Genomic DNA, 26,457 nt, shown 5'->3' on the forward strand with positions numbered 1-26,457 from the left:
GTTTCAATACATTACAGTGAAATAAAAAGAAAGAATAGAGACCGGATGGGTTAAGAGTCTTTATAAGATATGAATCAGCAGTAAGTGAGCCAGTTGGTAGAAATATTGGCTATGTCTACAGAAGTACTCCTTCTTTGTTTACAAAGGTCTGGTGAACAATTTGAACTAACTTGGAAGTTGTGTGTTCACCTTTGCCAAGTCCACTTCTGCACTGCTCACTGGCTGCTAATATTCCAAATAAACAGGGACAACACTAAGAAATACATAACCTCTCAAATAGCACTAGAGGCTTAATGGATCTGAGACCTCAGCAAGGCTTAAGGAAAGGGTTTATTCCCACATTTGAGTAGCCTTCATTTATACAGATTTGAAACACTGTTACAAGTTGGATATTGCTATTTTGTTTTCTCGCATTCCAAACTTGCGGTCTTCTCACCCTACATTCTCCTTACATTCCTAAGTAATTCAAGTATTCATTTCTTTCAAAGAATGTCCTTTTACCTTAAAAAGGAAATTAAGAAAAATCATTGTATTAGTATCAGATTTAGGGTTTTTTCTTGTCACTTGTACAAAAGGTACATTGAAACATCATCATCAGGTAGAAAATATTATTTTACAGTCATTATAGAATAATGTAAATGCCACATAACTTAAGAGATGTGCTTACAGATTCAAAAGATTCTGACAAAAACTGATGAAAACAGACAAGAAAACTACAGTTAACTGCATTTTAATCAACTGATGCCTTGTGAAACTAAAGAAAAACAGGTAACAATTTTAGGAAGCAAGACAAGCATCATGTAAGTTTGATGAATCAGAAACCTTTTTTTAAAAGTATAGTATTAAAAGAAAGTTAGCATCCAATTAAATATAATAATTAACATGCTGAGCCAAATTAAGTTTCACGTTTTGCTGAGTTCAGTTTAAAAGGTTAAACATACTTTGGAGTGCAATGCATTTTAAAAACTGAAAGCTGTTTTCCGCACAAGAAGAGCCTGAGAAACAAGTTGGAAACAGAATTAACAAACTAAAGTGAAGGATTCTTAGATGAGAACCTTAGTGAAAAAAATCCATCTATTAAGCTCTTAAAATACTTTTTGCAGATCAGAAAGTGGACACAGTTAAAAGTTTTCTTCGTAACTTCAAAAATTTCCAGTCAGAACAGCAAGGATGAAGAAAAACTAAGCCAAGTTGCCATGTACATAAATTTAAGGAACTTGCATCAAAGAGGCTGTTTTGAATCCGGCTTTATGGAATTCCTTTCACAAGCAGATGACATTTTACAGTCTGTAACAAAGTACGCTAGTTCTTGTTAATATCCATAAAATATAAAAGCTGCTAAATAGCTTATATCATTCTATCAAAAATGATTCACAAGTACAAGAATTTGTTCCTTACGAATCCTGAGCCTTTTTCCAGCACAGATCTTGAAATATGAATGTGAAAATTCAAAAACCCATAAACAGTTCTTGCATGTTATAACTCCACTACTAATCTGACATATCCATGACACTAAATAAAAAATTTTTTGTCAAATTTCTTAACAGCTAATGTATCAAAATAAGGATATCAATAAAATAACATGTTATACTACATTCAGACATATATCAAGTCTCTCAAATCCAATTATTCCATGAAATAGAGTATAATTAAATTTATACAGATGTGCCAGCTGCCCTTTGACCTTCTCATGCTTCACTCACATCTTGGAATTGGTTTAACATTCTGATAGAAGAGAAGAAATCAGTACCAGCATTCTTATCAGTAATCAATCAATTCTGTGAAATGTATTTGACACAGATTTTACTAATGAGCATACCAAACAACACAGTAGCAGATAGTTAGACTCTGCAGAAACTTCAAATGATGAGGTGTAAACACTCCTTTTCCTTCTTGCATGTCTAAATCTCATTCTTTCTAAGATCAGAACTGTATCAGAGACAGTGGAATGGCAAGAAGGATAGGAATGTGCATGCAAATCCTGAAGAACACTAATTTCAGAGAAATAATCTCTTTTTGGGATAGAATTTCCTCACATACATTCTAACACTGGATATCACAAAGCAGTGATACTGCTCAAATCATTTGGCAAACTGCCTCACAGCTAAACAATTCCATCACTTCCCTTCCAAAGGCTACAAAAGGTAGCAAGAATCCAGACACTTAAGAGAGGAATGCCCAAATTCCCAAAGATGCATAATTAGATACCACAGAAAAAAAGGTATTGGATCACAGGATATTTCAAATTGACTCTTCAGGAAACCTTGAACCACAGGATGTATGAACAGAGGCAAAGTAAACTGTAAAGTGGTACGTATATTCTATAGAACTCTCCCTTTCTGTCAGGCAGCCCACTTGTCATTTATCTAGCAAAAATATCCCCCAGGTGGTCTCAAACAGAACAGTAGTGAGTATACTACTCTGAGAATCTGGTTCAGAAAGCGTAGTATGTCCACTCATTAGACATTCCCTGTTAGTGGCAAAGAGACAGCCAGATAGTAGAATAATTTTAATTTGGAAGGCACCTACAGAAATTAGCTAGTTCAACCCCCTGCTCAAAGCATGTCGAATAATTCAGTTGCTCAGGGCAATGTCCAGTTGAGTCTTGAACCCTTCCAAGAATGGAAATTCCACAAAATCACACAGTAATCTGTTCTTGGATTCCTGGGTAATCTGTTCCTGGTTTTGACCGCTCTCAATGTAATTATTTTTTCCTAATATCTAATCAGAATTCCCCATGTACCAACTTGAGTCTGTTACTTCTCAGTCTATTGCTTTGCACCTCTGATAAAAGTCAAGCTCCTCTCTTTCTGTGTCTTCCAAGCAAGCATACAGAAACTGCAATGACTGGAGGAATTTGTTGATAAACTGACTTTCATCTGAAGGAATGTGCTGTATTGCAAGGCCCAAGAAGTGAAGTTTGGCATAAGGCTTTGTGAATATACACATCACAGCATGTTTCAGATAAACAGTGATAATTTCATTACATAGTGGGTTGTCAAGCTGTCAGTGGTTGAAGCAAAGCTGATGGTGCAATGAACCTGTCTGACAAAATATAGACCGTCACAGAATGAGTGTGATTTCTCTCATGAGATCCATGGACTGTTTGGGAATGAAATGCAACTACTTGACATGAACAAGATGACTGAGACCGTTAACGAGAAACATCTTACATTTGGCGAGGGGGGGAGGTGGTGCTGGAAGAACAAGAGAACCTCAACAAATGCCACACTAAGGGAACAAAGACATTCACCTCATTCCTCTCTAGTGAAGGTAGCCTGGAACTATTGCCAAAATCTTAGTAAATACACAGTCATAGTGTCTCCAACATTGCATGATTTTATAGCTACAGGGATTAGGTGTTCAGTAGTTTAAAAAATACCAATCAGCCTCTCTCCAGAACTGCTGGTGGCATGTTGATTGGGATTGTCATCCTGAAATTGGACTTCCTCAACTAATATATCTGCATAGTCAAAATCAGTAGGTTTCCCCTTGGAGCAAGAAAGTAGCTAAGTCTAAATCCTTTTCACCAAAAGGTTGGTGACACCAACTATCCATGGTTATGTTGCCCTGAGCTCCACAGTGTGTAGACAGAAGAACATCAGTTTTTATTCTAAGCCCTTTTCCTTTTCATAGGCCATTCTCATGAAGTTGTAAATCATTGAGGCAGAAAAAAATAAGGTGAACATGGTAAGGTTGCAACAATAAAGAGAAATAGAAACTTCCGCATAAATAAGTCAATTGCTTCTGTGCCAGTTTTTAAATCATCACAAATAGGTTATATTAAGAATAATCACAATAGAGAGAGTCAGAAAGTTACCCTGTAATATGGTAATAGAAAGTAACAAATTAAAATTAAAGTAAAGCATTCTACAGGTAAATGTAAAAAGTACAACCAGGAAAACAGATACAATCAATTCTTTTACCTGTTTCTCTGTGAGAATGACTCTGCCTAAGAGTTGATTTTCAAGACCTTTCATCGTCACAGTAAAGTCAATTATGGAGGTTCGAGCACTGATTTCAGGAGAGTAACACGGATTTGACAGTTTTGTAGTAATGTAAAGTCTGAAGCCATCCATAACTTCTACTTCCTTATCACCAACTTTCACCTTAAGAAAAGTATTAAAAAGAAGTCTTGAGATATCAAGAACCAGTACACACTCTTTCAGATACTTCATATAGGAAAAAGGGCTACATTTTTTTGTTTAAAGGCATAAAAATACAGTTTTAAATTATACAACTGATGCAAACAATTTGCTGAGAATACCTATGGACCACTTAAAGTAGCCCATTCACAGATTATTTCATTTTTTTTGAATTGTCATAAGGAAAAGGATAAGGAACTCTATACACTAAATATATTGAGCATTTGTAATCTTAAACTCTACTTTTTTATTTTTTTTTGTATTAGCATTAATCAAATTTAAATTACTTTACTTTTTCATAGTCCTATATTTAGTAGGCGTTATTTTGTTAAGGGCAAAGGTGGGGGGAGGGAAGGAAAGGGGCATTTCCACTTGTTTGCTCATTTGTTTTATTTTTACCTTGTTAGCTGAACCTGTTTTAATGATGTTTCTTTCCAAAACATTATCCAGTGCTGGGTCAAGCTCTTCTCCAACATCTTCTACTAAGAGAGGCCTTCCCAAAGAAAGGCTGTCTTCTAAATGATTTCTAAAATACTTGTGATTCAAAGAAGTGATCTAAAAATATAAAAAGAGATCTATATATTATGATATGACTAGTTAACGAGCTTTATGGTTTTTTAATATTTATAAATTATTTCATTTTGTTTAAATTACTGCAAAAAACAATGGTCTGATGAGTAGACTAGTATTAAGGTGAGAATTGTGACCACAAGAAAAGGTAGCATCAAATTACCATATTCTCTCTCAGATCTCATAGAACTAAACTTCTATTTTGCAACTGCAAAAGTAGAAGCAAAGCAGCACTGAACATTTGCAGTTTTTACATCCTGTGAGTGCAACTACTCAAGAATTTCACAGTAGAAATTCACAGGGACCTTTTAGCACCTTCCATTTTATCCTGGATAACATCCCCAAGTCAAACTGCAGCAGGGTCAATTCCAAGACCAGGGCTCTTCTGGTTTGTTTTTTTTTCTCCTTGAAAATTAGGTGGTTACATCGGACAAGACCTTAAACATTCTTTGCTTTAAAATGTAGTCCTCAGTATAACCATGATTAATTTTTAACACATGCACAAAGCACAAAGCACATTCAGCTTAGATTTTAAAAACGCTGTAAAACAAACTAATAATAATTTTTAACATAACTAGCTAGGCATCCATTAAAGGGTTCCACACCAAGATAAAAATCAACATTAAACTGGTAGAAATACTTTCAGAGCCACTCTATTATCACCCCTCAAGTTCCTCTTTATGGTTTTCAGGCATCTTTTTTTCAAGGTGATTTATTGGTGTAATGATAATTGTAGAAAGTAAGGACTTTCTTTCTCATACTTTCATGTTTGCATTGAATTGGTGTTTCTTGCCTTAGACTGTACATTGTGGTACTACTGTCTTCCCTGTATACTTGCAGAATACTTAGCACCTGACCTCCATACTAAGACAACAGAAATTAAAAATAATTTCTGATTAAAAGGTGATAAAAATATCATGCTATGAACCTTGATTTTAAACATTTAGATGAAATTGTAATAATGAACTAGTTGATGTTTTTTTCCTAACATTTACAGTATTCTGCAAACATATTTATTTACCAGACATTGCCCATCCAGCCAATTACCCACAGTTTATGTTTCATTAAAATAAATTCATTAAACAAATGGAGTCACTGGTGCTAACAGGCTTCAAATGTACACTTTCATATCTAGTCAAATTTCAAATGTAACAAAATATATCTGAGATGTCCTTTATATCCAGACTAGACATTTTATGTAAACGGCATTTGCTAAGCATTATGTGAATCACTGAATTGTAATATTTTGTAAGCTAAGAGTTTCTAGGGATTATGAAAGTGTGGGAGCCCAAACCCAGCTTTCAGCAAAGGAAAACAAGGGCTGACAAAAACCTCGTGATCTGAAAGAGCTGGACCCTTCTCACAAGACCTGTTAAAGTTCTACCTCATGGATCAAGCTTGGCTCCAGCAGAAATCAGAAAGGACTTTTGAGATGATTGTATCAAACCATGTCTAAACCCCTGTAATCCCTCTGTCCCCCATGTAATCCTACTAGAAGAAAAATTAACTATTTGGAAATTGCAGTAAAAATTTGTGTAACTCCCCAATTAACATAGGTTATCCCCTTCATTAACATACAGCCCCAGATGCCTTTAAAATAGTGTTCTCGTGTTCAATAAACTATTCCAGTTTCCCCATACTGGGATCGTGTCTAGTTTTTATTTTTCAGACCGCCACTTGAAAGCACCAGCATTTCTATTACCTGAAGTTCATTTCTGCCTTCCTTATTTTTAATCCAAATTTTACCCTGTGCCTGTGGATCAATTAATAAAGGATAACAAGATGCTTTAGTGACAATGATTCCATTCTGTATGGATAAGTCATCATTTGGCAATCCTTGCAGGTTCCATTCACTTATAGTTGGAACATCAGTCAACATTTCTATGAGGTTCAAGTTGTAACAAAAGGGTATTTTTCGGCTTCTCATTTCCTTTTCCCAGTCATGTAATAGCAGACTGCGGAACTCTTGGTTAAAAGGACCAGAATAGGACAGAAAAGCTGTAGCCAAGAGTACATCACCTTAAAGAGAAAAAGGAAAAAAAAAAAGGAAAGAAAAAAAAGCATTACAACTTTTCCAATTCAATTAATGAGTGAGTTGTTCCCTTCCCTAATTGTTACATGTTTTAGCTGGTAACTGAAGAACATACTTTGACCCCTAAAGAAGGCAAATCAGCCTTTTTCCCAACGTTCATTACATAACAAGAAAACACTACATTTTAGTAGATGTCATGTTTGCTTTATCCTTAGAATGCAACTTTAGGAATTAAGAGATGGGCATCTGGCAGCTTGCCAAGGTCAACTGAACACCCCCCCCCCCCCCCCCCCCCCCACTATTCCAAACACTACATCCTGCACAAGCGGGACATGGAAGAACAAACTTACTAATAAAATCCCATTGTTTCCTTGCACAATCATGAGAACAGGCTTCAATAATATTTTTGGGGGGAGAAACAACCCCTTTATTTATAAGTACTAATTCAACTAAATTAATTGTAAATCAATTACAAGTACTACTAATAAAAATTGCAACAGCGACATTATGAAGGTATTAAGTGTGACAGGTTTTAATCTTCTGTTCAGCTTCAAAATTTTCCCCCTAAAATTCATGACACACTAGGTTGGGGGGTTTTTGTACCTCTGAAGTAAGAATGCAAGATTCAAACTGGAGAAGATATGATACTTTTATACTGAGCCTTAATACTTTTTAGACATTTTCAAGTTATCTATAAAAAAACCTTGATGAGTTTGTGGGGAAGGTAACCCACATTTTTAATAAGTTAATACACATATACATATTATACCAGTAAATAAAATACAATCTAGCTACTGTAATACAACTTATATAAAAATATCTGATTTTTGCAGCCTTTCAAGGCAAAAGTCAGAGAAGAAATTTCAACCCACAGTAAAGGACAAGATAAATTTCATTTATTGACCTAACTAATAAACTAATTATTTATTACAAAGTACTTTAGTTTACAAGTGCAAATTTATAAAATAAAAATTAACTTCTAAGAAACAGAAGTTTTATGAACATTAGTAGCTGCCATTAAATATATTGATTTCTACATATAAATGTCAGTGCCTGAATATCAGTCTTCCTCTCTTCCATGTGTATTCTCAGTTATACACATTTTATTGGCACTTGTTAATATATCACTCCCTTTGGACCCACAAACATCAGTCAGGTTAAAACATTGGTGTCCCAAATATGTTTCACTGCATTCACAAAGTCCATTATCTTTTTTTTTTAAAATATGAACTTTAGCCTCATATTGTATTTTTCACCTAACAGTGCTTTAGCAAGGGAATTAAAACAATTACCCTCATTTTAGCAACGAGGATCTAAACTACAAAGGAAATCTTTAAACTTCAAATGTTTTCAGTTTCACTAACCATTTAAACTCAAGGAACTCACAAGTTCAAAGGCGTGGACGCAAACTTACCAACTAGCCTCTTGGTTTGCACAGCAAACTCTTTACTCTGTTCTGTCCACCTCTCTTTTTCACCTGCTAAGCCACTTATAAGACTTGAGGCAGTTTGCATTTTATGTCGGCAACGCTCAGCATCTTCCAGCAAAGTCTAGAGAAAACCATACACCAAGAAAAATGGTTTACAGTCATGTATCTGATAGGCCAGAAGGATCTCTATATCTAATAAAAACAGTCAATAAACGACAGCTTAAAAATATATTCTCAAACATTTATATCACCATGCAGAGAAGGAGGGAAAGTCAGATAGAAAAAATATATCAGGACAAATTATCAACATCTGTCAGAAACAAGATTCAACTTCTGAATATTTCTGTTCTTAACTTTCATTTTGGCCTAGCTGTTAAATAATATGTAAAATTCCTGATACCTATTAATTCTGGGGTATTATACCCAGAATTTCAAATTATACACAAATATACCTTTTCAGGAGGTAGGAGGGAAGAGGGGAGATGATTAGTGGCAAAAGAGAGAGGTAGGAATCAAAGAGACAGTATCCAAAAAATACCTCTCTCTTATCTGCTGTCCATCAACATCCTATTCAAGGAATAACAGTGAAATTGAAAGAATGTATTAAGTATTCCTTAAAATAAGGGTAGAAACTACTTTTCTGTGAAGAGCAATTCACCTGTTTTTCTCTCATTGCAGTCTCATACTCTGCCTGCACAATATCTAATTCTTCTTGCTTGGCTCCCAGTTCTTCTTGAGCTTTCTGCAGATCCAGCATAGCAGTGTTTAGGCGATTCTCCTGAATTGCTAAATTAGCCTATGGAGCATACAAGCATAAAAGTGTATTCACACATAGAGAATGCCAAAGCTCTTGTTATAATGTATTTCAAAAAGTTTTCCTGTACTGCATTTCCAAATAAAATTCTTCTTTAGAGATTTTATCATTCAGCAAAACTTATTATTTGAATTTTACAACATGCTAACTTCCTATTGCAGATAGCTGCAGTTAAGCAACTGGTTTAACAACAATTATAAAAAAATAATTAAAAAAATTTCTGGGAATACCAGTCATTCTTCATCTGACACAAAAGTTAGTCTGACCTAGCTTGCAGAAGAGACTGACGCCACTAGAAGCCTATTCGATATCTTCAACCAATATGCTTTGTCTAACTACAAATCTTACTTCCCTCTTGGTCTTTGCTATTGTAAATACAAGCTATTCTGTGTTAGAATCATGCTTGACCATGTTCTTCCTGACTTTCATTCTAAATATTTGGGCCTGTTTTTCTCTAAATAACACTGATGAACAGTCTCTGTACAGTCTGCTTATGAACTGAGATCTGGAACATTAAAAGAACCAGATCGAGGGGTTTTTTTCCTACTTAATCCCTAATTAAAGTAAAGCAACTGCAGTATTGAATTTAACAAGATGACAAATGTTTCAACCCCATTCAGAAGGTGTCCAGAAGCATAAAACTGCACAATCTCTTTCATAGTTTTGACGACTTAAAAGTGCAAGTACATTTAAAATAGATTTTATTGCAGAATTCCAATGTTCAAGAGAATCATTTCCTAGAGAGACAAGCACCAGCTCAAATAAAGCAGATGGCATTTCCAGCAGATTAAATTCTCAAGTGCAAACAGGTGGGAGGAGAAGGAGAAAAGAGTGTTTGTGAGTGACTAACAGACATACCTTTAAGGGTAATACTTCTCTGTTGATGGAAAAAAATACAGCCATAGCTTTGGTCCATGAGCAAAGGCCAGCAACATTCCCACATACTCTCTTAGCTGTCTCAATGTTGTAGTCTGCCATTTCAAAATAAGGGCTCAAAAGTTCTACCACTTCTTCATTAATTGTGTCCTTTGGAAATTGCTAAAGAAAAATTTAAAGAGTGTAATGCATATAATGTATGTGTGGAACACACAGAACACTATGAAGATCATAAGTGTTACTGACACAACTAATACGAAGGTCTTTGTCTCATGCATCTTTGAGAACTTTACAAAGTCATTCAACTCTGTTCTATATTCTTACAAAATGGAAAAGTTTGCCTTCATTTATGATCTTTGCTATCTTACACTCACTATTACCATTACACAGCTAATTGTTGATATAAAATATCACTAATATCCTGCTGGAAGTTTCCTTTTGCTTAAGACAGAATAAGTGCCTTAGCAATCTTCAAAAAGAAAAGGAAATGCTTAGCTCTGGTTCATAAACATACATTCCACAAAACAGCCAGCTATCTTATCCTTAAATTACTTTATCTCATTAGTGGAATGTACTTCAATTTAAAGAATTTATTTTGACTCACTCTTTTCTCCAAAAAACATATTTTCCATTTTTCCTTCTCAAAAGCTCTCAGTTTTCTCCCTCAAATTTATTTGCAAGGTATAATGAAAGTCTATTATTGACGAACTTGAAAAATAGCTATTCCCTGAAGCACAAACAGGTTTAGTTATGCACAAGCAAAATGAAAGGTTGAAGCCCTTCAGTAAATCAAAAATCCTTACAAGTAAATGCAATGTGAATATTACATAAATAACATCTATGGCACTACCAACCATACAAAGCTGGTCAAGCCTGATTTCCCACTAGATCAATGACAGATTAAGGAAACTCAAAAAGCAGAAATCAGTGATGATAACATCCAGTGGGGTAGGACAAGGTACCATTTATTCCAACTAGATGAACTGTAATATTATTAGTTTAAGTTATGAAAATGGATTTGTTTAGTAGTTTCTCTTTCCATTTTCCTAGACCCATGCTATGGACATGAAACCCCCAAAATTTAAAAAATTCTGGTTGCGTTCACCCTAATAATCAACTATTCTTTTGCAAGCCAGTGCAGAAGTTGTAATGTTGAAAATTAATGAAAAGTTAGATAAGAGAAAAAAAGATATTTTCTATCAGCTTTACTGAAACAGATAAGTAATGGCTATTCAAACTAAATGCTTAAAGCTTTGAATCATTTGTCATTGAAAGTAATTTCATTGCCTTATTTAGGAAAAACTACAATTGACTTATGACACGACTTTGCCAGAAGGATTCAAATTTATTTCATTATGACATACTTATTTTTAAGCCCTTAACATTTCAGATCTATTGTGTGTGTGATTTCCCTTGCACATTTGTTCTCCTATGAACACCAGAGAAAACACTGTCCCTTATTTTCCTATATTAGAAAAAAGTATATGAAAAAGAAGGTTGCACAAGCACCTGTAGGTTCTGCAAGAAGTTCCCTGCTGTCATAAGTTTCAGAGATTCTTGCCACGATGGGACAGTACAGCGTTTTTCCTGATCAATTTTCACACTGTTCACTTTACGCTGGAAGAGCAGTAACACACAGTCCATGATACGCATGATGAGGTGGGGAGGTCGTCCCAGTGTGCGCACAGTGGCAATATCTGTAGGTTTTATTGTCTGTGAATTTAAAACAAAAGGTAAAGCAATTACTGTTATTGTTTATTCAGTAAGACAGAGCACAAGCTCACCAACAGTATTAATCCATGGGAGAAAAATAATTACTTATACTTATATTTACTTTTACCTCTAAAAAGCATGAAGCTAGGACTCTCCAACCAGATTTTCCCTACTAACTCCTATCAACTACTAGGAAACCTCAGCACAGCAGCACCTAATAACCTAAAACTACCATGTATGGTTTGGACAAAGTGAAGAGCAAAACAGAAACATCTTGACATTTTACCAATTTTTTTTCAAATGTATACATATTGACCAGGAACTGAGTCTAGAAAGGAAAATACATTCTGTTGACATCTAGCAAATGAAGGTGAATTAAGGAAACCAGTGAGAAGGCCTGATACATGTATAGATTTTCACCTTCTGATCCATCTTACTGGGAACATTCCTGGTGTAGAAGCAGGCCTGTGAGAAAAATACATTATAATAATGTATGAAAACCTAGGCCCTACTAATTAAGGACAAGTAAGCCTAGGGTGCAAGTCTAATACTGTAACTCACAACCCTACTGTAGTCACGATTCAGAAAGGATTATGAGACAAGTCTACTGAAGGTGTCTTCTTAGAGAAGAATCAATTAGAGCAGTAGAGCTTAACTGCACCACATACAGAGCAAAAAACACTGAACAGTAGTAACTGCTGATGGGCAGACACACTCTAGAACAGGTACAACTCTGATTAGAAGCACTGCTTATCCACAGGCAGTTTAATCGGTTCAAGAACATTACAGTGGCAAACAGTAAGCAACAGGTTCTGACACCTTGCTTCTAGCCTAGCACACGCCTTACTGGGAATTCATGAAAGAAGATTTTAATTACTTGTGTCTATACTTCAGTAAAGGGATTGTAAATTATTGCAGATTATCCTCCTGATGGCCTTATGTTTCCCCTTATGTTTTGCTGCTCATTGGGTTCAGTGTGCACCAAATAATTCAGCAGAGTTTTTCCAGATATCTGCGTGGGAACTTTAACCAGTGTTTCTTAGTGACTGTTAGGAAATTCAGCCCAACCTTTTTTGCTAGCATCCAAATTGTGGCATTTAATTTCTATTTATTTATTTACTTACTTATAATTGTGCATTTATTTTTATTGCAGGGAAAAGTGCATCTAACTTTTATTGAACTTTGACAATTCTTACTCAAACTTTAAAAAAACTAATCTCATTATATGTTTAGAAATGCTTATAAGCTGTTCTGTACCTACCTGTCTCTTAGCATAGCATTTACCAATCCTAAAATATGTAAAAAATTGAGTGAAATAGCTAACCGCAATTTTTTTTTTTCCATCTGGGTAGTGACCTTTATATTTATCAAATATTTTAATAGGCTTTTGTCCAAACTACAAGCAGAATTCTACTATTGGAATCCCTAGATGGAAATTTGCAAACCTGTAATGATTATGAGATTCGTTTTTTGAAAGATGCAGACTCATACAGAGAATTTTCTTGCTTAAGGGAGTTTCTGAATGAATGAAAGAATGCATGCTGAGAACACATATATACATGCTGATAGGCTTGCTTTCACGATAGTTTGCCGTTCCCCTTTAGACACAAGTAAAGCAACTTATAGAAAATGCAAGAATTTCAAAATTAAGCCCAAATACCTTTGCCCATTGTGAAGTCTCACAATAATGCTAGTGTAGCTTTTTTTATAATTGGATTTTCATTTATTAGCACCCTACATTTCAAGAAGAGCAGTATTGTTTTGGTTCAGTAATTTTACTCAAAGTCAGAAAGTAAACTATAATAAGATGCAGGACCAAATACAGAACACTGGTGCTCTCTTTATACCTCAGACACTGACCAGTTAACATTGTTTGGGGCTTTTTCACTTGTCAGGATTCTTGGCCACCACTGGGTTAATTGTTTTGTTGTTGCTTTTTTAACCTTTTTCCTGTAGCTAAGTATCAGGATCTTAGGATCTGCTCTTATTCCACTCTTACCAGCTGTCATGTCATCAGCCAGCATTTTGACTTTTCCACTCTGCCCTTTAAGAATCAGTCAGAGATTGTTAAACATCTCTCCCTCAAAGTGGTCATACATTTAGAAGATCCATGAAAACTTTTCTATATTAGATTCTCATGGCATTCCTTCAAATCAGTCTTTAACCGTCACAACTGCTGGCAGCCTCTAAAGTGGAAAGGGAAACCTTCCAGTAAATCTACATAACAACTTTTATTTATTGTTTTGAGGTTTTTTTCTTCTGAGGTTTTTTCTTCATTCTTCTGTTTCTTGAGATACCAGGTCCCTGCTAGCCTCTGATAGGTATACTTCAAATTCCACTACTGCTGCTCACAGAAAAATGCCTTGAGGAACATTCTCATACAGTCAGCTGAACAGGCATTAAAAGAAAATATTACAAAAGATCAGCTAACATTAATCTTTGTTCATCTTAAAGATATGGACAAAGTGTTATCATTCTATTAGAAAAGCTTTACAAAAAGAGTATTTTGAAAGAAATGAAGTCCCATGGTGAATGCTAGAAATATTGGTAATGCCACAATTCGTAGGAAAAAATAATTATTTTTTTAAGACAAAAAATAGTGGACCAGCAAACCTATTCAAAATGCAATTTATTTGTGAAAACTTAAAATAGGAGGTTTAGATTTGGATGGAATTATAACTGGTTTTACATGGAAAGCACTTCTTCACTCTTTGCACACAAGCTGTTTAATAACAATATCGACATTCAGATACTGGTCTAATATCAACCTAAAACACATCATATATCAATTACAGTTTCAAATAAAAGTTAAAACTTGCCCTTGTCTGAAAATTGCTTATTTGCAGTTTGGTACTTGCGAAAAAAAGGAAAACAAAACTGAACCTAAACAGCCTCAAAATATGTATGTTTATTTGCATACATTTTCTGTCAAATGAAGAGCTATGCAATGCATCTGCAATCTTATATTTCAAAGACACCCGTCTTCTTAGTAGTAAAATAGTGTTATACATGGTCTAAATACTAACCTGTAAGGCTGCTTCTGCCTCTTCCAACGCAGGCTTAGCAGCTTCTAACTTCTCTTCAGCAATGGCTTTGTCAACTGAGATACTGTCTACAATAGCTTGAGCTTTGTCTTTCACTTTCTGAACTTCACCCTTCACGTTCTCAGCAGCCTGTGCTTTTACTGTAACTTCTTTCAATACCTAGAATGTGAGTAAACCCATATGCCAAATATTAAAAAAAAACCTAGTTAAAAGAATGTATTAATTTTTCTTGTAAAATTGTATCAGGTCAATTCCAAAACCAGAAAAATCAAACAAGATAACTTTCTCAAAGATCCCTTTTTTCCAACACTTCACTTTACTTGACGGATCTTTTCAAAATAGAAGAAATAAAAGGAGAAAAAAAAAATCAAACAGCAGTACATTTTGAAGGCTGTACATACCATGTCAGCTTTTTCATTGGCAATTTGAAGTTCCTTTTCTTTTATCTCCAGCTCTCTGCTTAGAGCAGCCACTGACTCAGAGGCCTCTTTCAGTTTTTCCAGTCCAGTATTTATTCTGGAGTTAAAAAACAAAATGAGAAGCACCTAAATCCCTATATAATTGACACTCCATTTTCCAAATTATTCCATCTATAGAATGAATCGCATCAATCTGAATGAACAGTAGCAAAAGATGTTTTACACCAAAAATAAAAGTTGGACAGGAACTTCCACAAAAGTACCTAGTGTCTTCAGAATCAATAAAGTGAACAATAAAGTACATGAATAGTCTGTAGCTTGAAATTTTACTGTATGTCTTTATCATTGCATAAAAATCCTATATGTTGGTTCCATATATGTCCCTGTCCCTGTTGAGCTCCAAGCTGACACTCAAAGGACTGAGTTCTATACAACAGAAAGCATTTTCACTAAAATTCTGAGAACTATATCAAATTGCTATTTCTTCTTTGAAGAGGATACTGAAAAGAAACCAAAACAACCAAACAAGAGTAACAGAAAAACAGTATTGCAATAAGACTTCTCTAATTGAGCACTAAAATGCCTCTTCAACAGTGCTTTTTTTCTATCAAAAAGTAAGTCTTCACTTGGGACTTTTCAGGCAAGTTTAAGTGGCCTCTACAGAGACTGCTATTGCAAAGGCTAAGCAGTACTTGGACAGCTGAACAAATACAGGTGAACAGACAAAGTTTAGCACCTGCCATACCATGCAACTAAGGTACAAAGGTTAAGTGACTCAAATTGGCATACACGAACTAACCTGGTACACGCAAAGGTAGAAAACAGGACCAGACCCCACTGTTTTACAAGTCTTCACTCATAAGGTAACTACAGATTTCTAACTCAAATTGATTTTGGAACCAAAGAATGTTTCAAAATGAAATAAATAGTCTTTCTTAAAGGTTTCCAGCTCTTTTTACAATCTTTCAAAATTGAGAAGACCATTTTTCTTAAGGGTGATACCAATTGATACAGTAAATGTTAATTTTACATTATAATTGAGTGTTTTTAACATGACGATATATCTGCAAATAGATCTCATTATTTTAATAAAGCACCTGAAAAGAGGAATGAGTGTATCAAAATCACTTTAATAATCTACAATTATTAAAAAAAACCCAAAAAACTCAGCAGTCTGAGTGAGGCCCTATGATCACAAAACCAAAACCACCAAAGGTATTTCTTATATGTTCATATCAGGAGGACACAACTGTTCAGTAAGAAAATAAAAGTTGCTCTCTGGTAAATTAAATGCTATTGTGAATATATTATAAAATTACATGTAGATCTTTGTTGACGGCTGGAGTTCAGGAACACACGCAGACGATCAATATGATCAGTGATGTCCAACTTATTATTTAACTGACTTAACTTTTATACAGTTTAGTTTCTCCCGGGTACATGCTTACAACAAGGTGATTGGATAGCTCAGTCTGCGCACGCATCTCACACCTTCAGTTCATTGGATCTGAAGCTCTGTCCATGCGGTCTGAGATCATTTTTGCCACCCAAAGTCCCTCCTATGGATCAGCCTTTAGGGTCTTTCTGAGATCCTACAGGTGTTTCTTTATATCTAGTTTTCCCACAACTTTCTACTATAAACATACTATTTTCTCATACCTTATAACTATGTGAGTTTATACTTGTTATCTGTGTGTTTATAGTTTCACACAGTCTGTAAGAATAAACATCACAAAGCTTGCAACTTCCATAGTAATGTCAAGCAAGGCCTACAGAAATGCAGGAGAAATTGCTCACACAGTCTTGCTCTCCCAACAGATGTTTTCTTTTACTCACTAAAAATACATGGGAATAATTTATATTCACCTCTTTTCCCACCACCCTAATTTTCTATACACTGCTACTCTTTTTCCCTCTCCAAATACATATAGTCTTTAACTTATATGGCAAGAGTAACTATAATACTTGATCAAGTTATACTTTTACACAATATTAGGAATTAAAAAAAACACCTTTCTGCTGTGCAAGGAGACGAGCCATGCATTGAAATGAGACATCAGAATACACCTACCTGGGGAAGGAAACTACAGAAAGGCAGTAGTAAACTGATTAGTTTACCTGTTTGCTAATGTTTGTACTTCAGCATGTTTTTCTTTGTATGTGGTTTTATATCCCTGAATAAAGGACAGGTAGGATTTGGGAGTCACATGTGTAGAACGTCTGTATCTTTGAAAGTAATCAGAACATTTTTCTGCCACTCCATCCTGGAATGAGCCCATACACTGCACAATTTCCCTCTTTATATCAGCAGTGCAGTCCATATCAAATGAGGACAGGAAATGTTCAGATACTTGAGAGAGAAAGAAAACCTAAATGTAAGTAAGTATTCAGGAAAACAGCTTACAAAAAAGGCCTCTGGCCTTTTGGTCTTAGTAGCCCTCCAAAAGAGTCTTTTGGAGGCCCCAAATTGTCCTGTCCCAGAACTTGTAGGGGTTCCCCACTGCTCTGATCCTTTCAGGAGAAAAGGGCAGGAACTCTCCACAGCTCTCTTGGCAGGGCATGAAGGACACTGGCAGGGAGCGGTCCCGGAGCAGATTCCCTCTGTGGGGCAGGGATCTCCGCAGCTGGTCTGGGGACACCACAGACTATGATGACGCTTCAGAGAGAAGAACTGGTCCTCCAAGTCATGACCGTGGTCCTAGGGATAGCACAGCTGCAAGGCCTTCCAAGAGGATCTGCCGGTGGGCTCCCGCTCCCAGGGCTGCTCAGGAGCAAACCTTGCTGAGGCAGAGGGAGCCAAGCAGATCCGTGCGGGGAACTTACAACCTTGGCAGCCGGTTTGTGCAGTACACAGACTATGACCGCTCACTGCGGAAGAGAAAGAGGGAGAGAACAAGTCCTCCACGTTGTGACCAAGTCTTAGTGAATACTGCAGTTCCAGGGCCCTCCAAAGCCAGCTCCAAGCAGGCTCTCATGCTCCGGGCTGCTCGGGAGCAAACCCGACAGAGGCAGAGAGAGCAGAGAAGATCAACATGGCGGGGCTGTGATTGCCACAGCCAGTTTGGGCAGCACACAGACTACCGCCCTTCAGAGAAGAAGAGGAGTGTTTCCACGCCCCAGAGATTCACGTCAGACAAGCATTCAGGGCACTCTGGCAATGATGGCGTTGGATTATGGCCCTGGCTCAAGCAGAACGGAAGACTAGCACTGCGTTTATTAGCCAAGGCATCCTTGTTTTCGATACGCCTTCTCAGACCTGAGTGAATGATTTATCTAAGTAGATGATAGTTACAATAATATAGAAATATCATTAGAAATATAGAAATATATATAGAAATATAGAATAAATATATAGAAATATATATAGAAATATAGAATATATATAGAAATATATATAGAAATATAGAAATATATACAGAAATATAATATAGAAATATAGAAATATATATAGAAATATAGAATATATATATAGAAATATATATAGAAATATAGAAATATATATAGAAATATAATATAGAAGTAATATTTTATAATACATTATTACATGTTATATATCTTCAGCAATAGATAGTAATAGTATAATAAACATTATTAAAATAATAAAATAGTAAATACTAAAATACTTTAAGCAGAGTTATTTATTCCACGTTGTAGATAATTTTAGCTACAAACATAGTGCAGTATTTGGAAGCAGTGTTGAAGCAATTATATTAAAGCTAAGAAAACAAATATTAAGTAGAGATTGTGCAGCACACAGACTACCGCCCTTCAGAGAAGAAGAGGAGGGTTTCCACGCCCCAGAGATTCACGTCAGACAAGCATTCAGGGCACTCTGGCAATGATGGCGTTGGATTATGGCCCTGGCTCAAGCAGAACGGAAGACTAGCACTGCGTTTATTAGCCAAGGCATCCTTGTTTTCGACACGCCTTCTCAGACATGAGTGAATGATTTAGCTAAGAAGATGAGAGTTATAATAATATAGAAATATTATTAGAAATATAGACATATATATGGAAATATAGAATATATATAGAGAGAAGTATATATAGAAATATAGAAATATATATAGAAATATAATATAGAAATATAGAGAGAAGTAATACTTTATAATACATTATTACCTGTTATATATATTCAGCAATAGATAGTAATGTTATAAGAAATATTATTAAAATAATAAAATAAGAAATACTAAAATACTGTAATCAGAATTATTTATTCCACGTTGTAGACAATTATAGCTACAAACATCTCAGCCTCGGCCATATCAATCAACAGAACTGGTCTACTCTGGCCTCAAATCGGGAGGCCTGGAGACACACCATCTCTAACGCTGCTGTTTCCTTTGAGAACGCACGCAGAATCACTCTCGAGGAGAAAAGACAAGGCAGAAAGAATCATGTCTTGCAGAATATACCACCTAGGGAGTCTTTCTGCTGTGCCTTTTGCAATCGGATATGTCTCTCTCGCATTGGCCTCCTAAGCCACCAGCGTGCTGGTAACAAATGTGGATAGAGCCTTCTGAAATCTTCGTTCGAGAAGCCCAGCCACGATGATGTGTTTAAGACGGGTGTTCCATAATTTAGTGTTCTCACTGAAACCATGCAAATCGTGCGCCACTCGCTCACTTCCCACTCCTCCTTTCCTTCCCACTCCCCCTCCATCCTGAGGCAGGCTGGACGGGACAATTGGAGGCACAAAAGGTAAAGATCGCAGGCTGAGATAAGAACAACTTACTGGAAACGCCAATGAAATAAGAAAACAGTGCAGCAACAGAACAGTAACAGAAACAATCCTAATAACAGAGTGTACAAGGGAGGCAAATGACTCACACGTGATTGCTCACCAGTTGGTGCCCAACTTTGCCACCACGCACACAACCTGGAAGAGACCCCTTCCCCCATCCTTGACAAAATGAGGAATAACCTCTATGTCCTGGCTGTGCCCCCTCCTGGATACTGCCCAAATTAACACTGTCCTGACCAGAAGCAGGACAATCACCTTCCGGATGTGCAGCACAGCTTTCGGGTCTGCACCGGAGGCACTGGATCCCTCCATGCCAGGGAGGGGAGACATCAGAGATGAGCAGACTTTGGAAATCCCTCACCTCTCACTCCGGCCCATTTTTTCTCATTTTATGGGATGGAAGAATACATACCCAACTCCTCCCAGTGTCCTTCTCACTGGAAATCCCCTGAGCTTTGATTCCTTTGCTGACATGCTGCTTCCTCTGGGAAAAGCAGCCAGAAAACCCAAGGCCATTGCTTTGAGGGAAGGTCTTTCTTAGAACACTTTTCCTGAAGTGCACCCAGGAAGGCTGGGCTGCAGCAGCACATGGCCCCCATGGCTTTGCTACATCTCCTCCAGAACACCTGGAAGCCCTTCTCTCACCATCCAGCCGCTCCCCTGCCCTGTCTTCCCCACCCCACAGGGGTGCTGCCGAGGAGTTAACAAACTTCACAGTTCAATCCTGATAGCCCACTGCTGACTGGGATGGCGTGAGACCAGGGGTACTTTTGGCCCCCATCAGCACCAGCTCTTGGGACAGCCAGGCTCTCTCCTGACATGTGGGCTCATCTCTGCAGCTTTGCTGTCCTCCACAGGGCGTTGGCTGAAAAAAATCATCTTCTAGAAAAGATATATGACACCAGCCCAGGGGTCAGCAGCACCACATGAGAGCTTGGCAAGATGCCCTGAGGACAGCCAGGCCAGGCAGAGAGAGGTGGAAGGACCACAGGGGCTCTCTGAAGCAGCCACATTGTACAACAGAGACAATGGGGCTAAATAAACACTGGGCTGAAAGATGACAGTGCTCTTACAAGGGAAATTCACAGCTGCTGTACAGGCCTGGGACTCTTGCTGGAAAGCTTCAGTCTCTGGGCTCCCGGTGCCCAAAGGCACTGCAGATAACTCCTTCTCAAGCAATGGCAGGGAGCAGGGTGGAGAAGTCAAGGATGAGGCAGATCAGAAAGACTGGGGCAGCACAAAGCAAGGGAGAGAGACAGCATCTGAAAGGCACTCCTTGCTGACCTAGGAGCTGGTGCCGTGGGCTCTACAACTGCTGCCTGCAGTCAGCTTGGAAGCTCTGGCAGATTTAACAGGAGGTTTGTCTGCAAACAAGATGGAGAGACGTTACGATGATGGATGCGGGTATATTCCTGACCTAGGCTCTCCAGAGGGAGATTCGCTGTCTCCTCATGGGCCATAGAGGCTTTTAATATGGGATGAACTTCACTTGGTCTCCCCAAGCTCATGTCCAACCTGTTCCATGGCCTCTGACTGCGATCTGCTGTCCACCTAGCTTCATCCCCCCTCACAACCCTGGGGACTCCTTGGAGATGAAGGGCTGCTGTGCCAGCACCTACTGCTCCAGGAAGGGAGTGCAAGGGGAAGATGCTACACTCGCAGGGGCAAAGAAGGTTCATTTTGCCATGGGATCCCAGGAGGTCACCATGCACATCGTCAATGGGGTCTGAAAAAAGAAAACTTACAGATGTTGAGGCAGCTGAGCTCATCAAGCACATGTAGAAAAGCTCCTGATTTCAGTATGGCTGGCTCTTTTGAAATGCCCCAGGAAGGAAGATTTGGTCTCAGGCATCATCAGCCCCATTGGCCAGTCTAGACAGAACTGCCTGGACTTGAATCAGAAGTTGGTGGATAAGAGATTTAGCTTCATTTAGCTAGAAATGGGATATCTCTCTCCAGTGAGCCAGCTGCTTGCCATTCCGTTAGTCCCTGACCACAAGCAGCACTGAATCTGTGATCTCTCCCCCTCCAGTTTCTCAGAGTCCCTGGGTAACCCTGAAAGCACTGCTTCAGTATCAGCTTCTGCAAGAGGCCTTCCAAAAAGCAGCTAGGGGATTAGGTGAGGGGAAGAACCAGAAAATCGCACACATTCTTCCCTGGATTCGTGAAAGACAATAAGAAAGAAATACAAGACCCCCAAAAGCAAGTCCACTTGATGGGAGCGGCAGGGGAGCATCTCTGGTTCAGTAGTGATACGACGCACTCAACTGCAGCTTGCAGACAAGAATCCTGAAACATTCCAGTAGCCAAGATTGCCACCTGATCCCAAGGTCCCCTGTCCTCTGCCCCATGCATTTCCACGGGACCAAAGCCCCTGTGCACAGCAAAAGGAAAGTATGTGAATGTACACACATGGTAACTTGCTCCTGGCCTTTTCAGCCTATGGAGGAAGACAACTTCCCTCATTAGAAAATGAAGCAGGTCTGAGCTGGACTTTCTCAAAACACTCTAAAGCCAGAGGCAGGTTTCTCCCACAAGTGACAGCAAAGCCCTCCTCCTGCCCATGTTGTTTGGGAAATGGCACAAGGACCAGGAGAATCACAGAGAGATTCACACCTTCAGAGACACCAGTGAGTGCAGCCCCTCCTGACATCATCTGGGCAGAAGCCTCCAGCCCTTGGGATGACTTTGCCTCCTAACAGAGGTGCCAGAGCATCTGATCTGGATTTACCAGGCCTGCCTTAGTACCATGCCACAATAATTGTCGCAGCATCCCAGCCTTTCCTTGCTCGAGCCAGTCTGTTTATAGGTTGTTTGGATCTCCACCTCCCCATTGCAGGGGGATTGAACACCACTGATCACATCCACTTCTACCTCTGACCTGAAGGGAGAGGAAGATTTCCCCGTTTGCTGTTGTGGCAAGTGGCGCCTCTCTACAAGAGATTTCATCTCCTGCTCGGGGCCCCTCTGCACTGGCCAGGCTCACTCCATGCTGCTGGACCTCTCCCAGCCCCTCTAAGCAGGGCTCCGGTCAAGCCTTCGTAACAACTCCCCATTCCTCAGAATAGCTTGGCACTCCTGTAGCACTTTGGGTGGGGAATGCCAAACTCACACCAACGAATGGCTCTGTCCAATCACCTGAGGAGTAGCAGGTACCACCCAGTGCGGAGGTCAGCGCTTGAATAAAGACCTCCCCAACTTTTCTGGGTGCAGCTGGTAAGGCGATTTTGTTATAAAAGTAGCGGGGCAACTGAACTGCTTAAAGGGAGGAACAAAAGGGCACAAAAAGCACTGCGCAAAATGGCTCCAGCCTGAAATAACGTGGGTAAGGAAGGCACTGGAACAGAAGATGGGGTTTAGGTGGAGCATGCAAATTACAACCAATCATAGGAGATAGGGGCTGAACATAACCCTATACGGTACTGCGTCAAGTATCAACCAATGAAAGGACAGAACATACGCACAGTACAATACAATACAACAACTTATATGCAAAATCTACAATTTCCTTATTAATTACACATTTTTAGACTGCCACAACCCAGCCTGCCCCATGCAGAGCCCTGGGGGTGGCTCCTGCTACACCCAATGCCAGAAGAACACCACAGGAGACCCTGGGGAGGGAAGAAGGGAAGGAAAGAAGGAAATCTCAGTGCTATGGATCTGGAGCAGCTGGGGGAACTGCAGTGCCTCCCAAGACGCCCTGTCAGACACGTGAGGAACTGCAGAGTCGAGAGCTCTCCCCACGCACCCCTACGGCCCGCTCCGAAATAAATACCGTTGACTGCCCATGGAAGGTCCCCTTCAGAGTAGCGACACGATCCCCGTAGCCCCTTGCTCTGGATTCCCCCGCCCATTCCTGGCCTCACCCCTTTGTGCCCAGAGCCCACTAGCTTTGAGCTACAGGGAGCAGAGGGGCTCTGTTGCCACCCTGTCAGGCGGCGTCAGCTGTAGAACAGCTCCAGTGGCCAAGTGCAGGGCTGAGCTCTCCATGGGACTGTGTCTGGCTTCAGGCAGTTTTCTGACAGGGAATGGGACTATTCTAACCCAAAGGGAGCAATCAGGATCCAACATCTGCTTTGTTTAAGGCTATCAGGAGCCTTCTTGGTCGCTTATCCTTTGATTTTTGTCCAAATCTTGAAGTGGTTTTGATGAGGTACAAAAAGGAGGTGCAGAAAGCATGCCTTCCTCCCCCATAGACACGGTTTCCCCTCCGATCAGGGGGATCAGACCAAACCTCTGGTGGGAGCTGTTTTATTAAGCTTGTCAGACCTTGAACATCAGGGGAGCTGTGTACAGCTCGTGGCAGCAGGTGCTGGGGCCTTGGCCAGTGTCACCTGGAAGGGGAAAGGAGGAAAGGGGACCAGCACGCAACCCTGCTGCCCTGCATATCCCCTGAGCCAAGGGACACTTATGGACAGTTGTTCTGCACCTCCCCCTGTCCCCTTTTGGTCAGGGCTATCACCTGACACTGCGGTGACAGACGGGTTCATCAGGATATCCTTGGCAGAATGATGACGGCACTGAGTCATAGTTACAATTAAAGCTTCATTTTTTTTAACATCATGGTATGATCACTATAGCCCAGAATACCATGATTTGAGTAGCACAAGATTTCTATAAGCAGCACCAGCATAGCAAGATTTTGTAAGCCCTTTAGCACCGAACTGTACAGCACAGCTCAGCTTAGGATGCCTGATCACCTGGACCTGATCACTCTGCAGGCCAGGGCACATCCTAATCCTTGGTTTGTCATGTCAATATAACAATCTTAATCTAGACTTGAAACCCGTTAACAGAACAGGAGTGGCCCTTTCAGGGGAGAAGAGTCTGTTTGGTATTAAGATGGGGCTCTGTGTGCTGCTGTGCTGCCCTGTGCTGCTGTGAGGCCATCCCAGCCTGGCAGGCAGGTGCCTGTGACCTGCAAGGCCTGTGAGGAGCAAAGGAGTCGGCCTGGGGCCTGGAAATGAGAAGGCTGATAGGGAGGGGGAGAAGGGGTCTTCCTGGCGCACTGGACCTTCAGGGACTGACGATGAGGGCAAAGGGGACTCATGTAGGACCAGCTTGGTCACAGAGCACAGCTGTTTATGTCCTAAAATGCCCCCATATGAGCAGGAGGCAGGAGCAGAGGCACTGTTCACGAGTGCCATTGTTGATTGTCTTCATCAGAGAGCTCCTGAAGTGCTGCTGGGGGGACGGTAATACAGGACCTGGACATCAGGTTAGGACAGGGGCATAAAAAGGTCACCTGAGAGGTGTAATGCAGGAGTAAATGCAGATCCTTTGTCTGGGTAAGGGATACAAGGAGCCTCCCCAAGGATGACAGGGATAAAACCAGCTGCTGCAAGACGTGATGAAAAAAGCCATCCAAGCAAAGTCATGCCCGAGCTGGATGCCCCAAGTCTAAAAGAAGAAACACCTCGGAGTGGAGCAGGAGCCATATGAACTGTGCTGAGCTGGGCAGGAGTGAAACCACCTGTCCTGAGAAGAACTGAGTAAAACTTGATGCCCCATTCCAGGCAGGGGCCAAACCAGCCAGGTCAAGTGTTGTTAAATAACAACCAGCTGCATCCTTGGCGCATGAGAAACACTATCTGCCTGCTGAGCAGAGGTTCCATCAGGTGTCCAGAGGACTGCCTGTTGCTAAACACCTCTGAAACTGTCGGGATAAATAGGACCCTCTAACAAATTGGCTTTTTACTGTTAGAAAGCAAGGGATTACTTTTATTTGCAGCCCTGCGTGTGCATGTGGCTGACAAAAATCCTGCCTCCGTACTGACAGCAAGACATCGCTTTTCACCTATTTATACAGATTTGGCAAACAAAGAAATTAATGTTCATTGCTTCCAAATTACATCACTCACTCCCTTTCATTAATTAGTATTCTATGTGGGATTGGTTATTAATTTCTCACTTTCTACTGTAATAACTTCATATCTTTAATCTTTTTTGTATATTTTCCCTCCCCGAGGGATTTTCTGACACAAATGCTGAGCCTTTGTTAGTCTTCTTCTTTAGCTGCTGGTTTCTGCAGAAGGTCCTTGTAGTCCATAAATCTTGTGTTCCAGATCTCCTCCTTCAACAGGACATCTTTCTCTGACAGGCTTTCTCCACTGAAGCATAACAGGGTTAACTTCAACAAAACTTACAGTTTTAGGACTTTTCCCAGGCTGTGTTCTCCCAAAGGAGCTTATGACAGTTTTTACTCCATGCTGGCTAAAGTTGATTTAAGGCTGAACGCACCGCCTATGATGTGTGTTAAAAACAACTAATCAAAAAGTTAATTAGGAACACTAAAAAAATTAGAAAAGTTTTATGATTTCCAACAAACCCAAAACAACATAGGCCAAGTGCAGCAGGGACAAAACTGTCTCTATCCATTGATGCCAGGAAAAGGCAACAGTAGTAAAACTCAACAGCCACAGGTGCTATTAAGCCGGTATTTGTTTATTTCGGCGCCGGACGTGCAGGGGATAGCTCCGCCTAACACGCGCGTGCCCTCACCATCCAGAGTGGGAGTCTGGCTAAAGCTGCGGCTGATCAAAACCTAACCAACCCTAGCGGCAGGAGTAAATGGGAAGCTGCTAAAAAGCCATCCAGGAACGTTTTCAGAGCTTGAGGACAAGACAGCAGCTGGGCGGGGGCCAGCAGCCAGCCAAGGTCCTCCC

At 39.5% G+C, this 26,457-nt stretch overlaps 1 protein-coding gene across 1 annotated transcript in view; it reads right to left on the minus strand.

Moving 5' to 3' along the window:
• Positions 1-24,321, minus strand: part of LOC135404779 (dynein axonemal heavy chain 5-like) — a 40,763-nt gene extending 16,442 nt beyond the window's left edge. The window contains exons 1-12 of the mRNA XM_064639514.1: positions 24,255-24,321; positions 24,062-24,126; positions 17,161-17,411; positions 15,025-15,139; positions 14,606-14,782; positions 11,376-11,579; positions 9,849-10,028; positions 8,835-8,972; positions 8,162-8,297; positions 6,418-6,734; positions 4,545-4,700; positions 3,927-4,109 (exon numbers count right to left, since the gene is read on the minus strand). Coding sequence (XP_064495584.1) covers positions 3,927-4,109; positions 4,545-4,700; positions 6,418-6,734; positions 8,162-8,297; positions 8,835-8,972; positions 9,849-10,028; positions 11,376-11,579; positions 14,606-14,782; positions 15,025-15,139; positions 17,161-17,411; positions 24,062-24,126; positions 24,255-24,321 — 1,989 coding nt within the window. The remainder of the gene's footprint in view (positions 1-3,926; positions 4,110-4,544; positions 4,701-6,417; positions 6,735-8,161; positions 8,298-8,834; positions 8,973-9,848; positions 10,029-11,375; positions 11,580-14,605; positions 14,783-15,024; positions 15,140-17,160; positions 17,412-24,061; positions 24,127-24,254) is intronic.
• Between the last annotated feature and the right edge of the window lie 2,136 nt (positions 24,322-26,457).

This window comes from Pseudopipra pipra, chromosome W (assembly GCF_036250125.1).
Source record: "Pseudopipra pipra isolate bDixPip1 chromosome W, bDixPip1.hap1, whole genome shotgun sequence".
Classification (NCBI taxonomy): domain Eukaryota; kingdom Metazoa; phylum Chordata; class Aves; order Passeriformes; family Pipridae; genus Pseudopipra; species Pseudopipra pipra.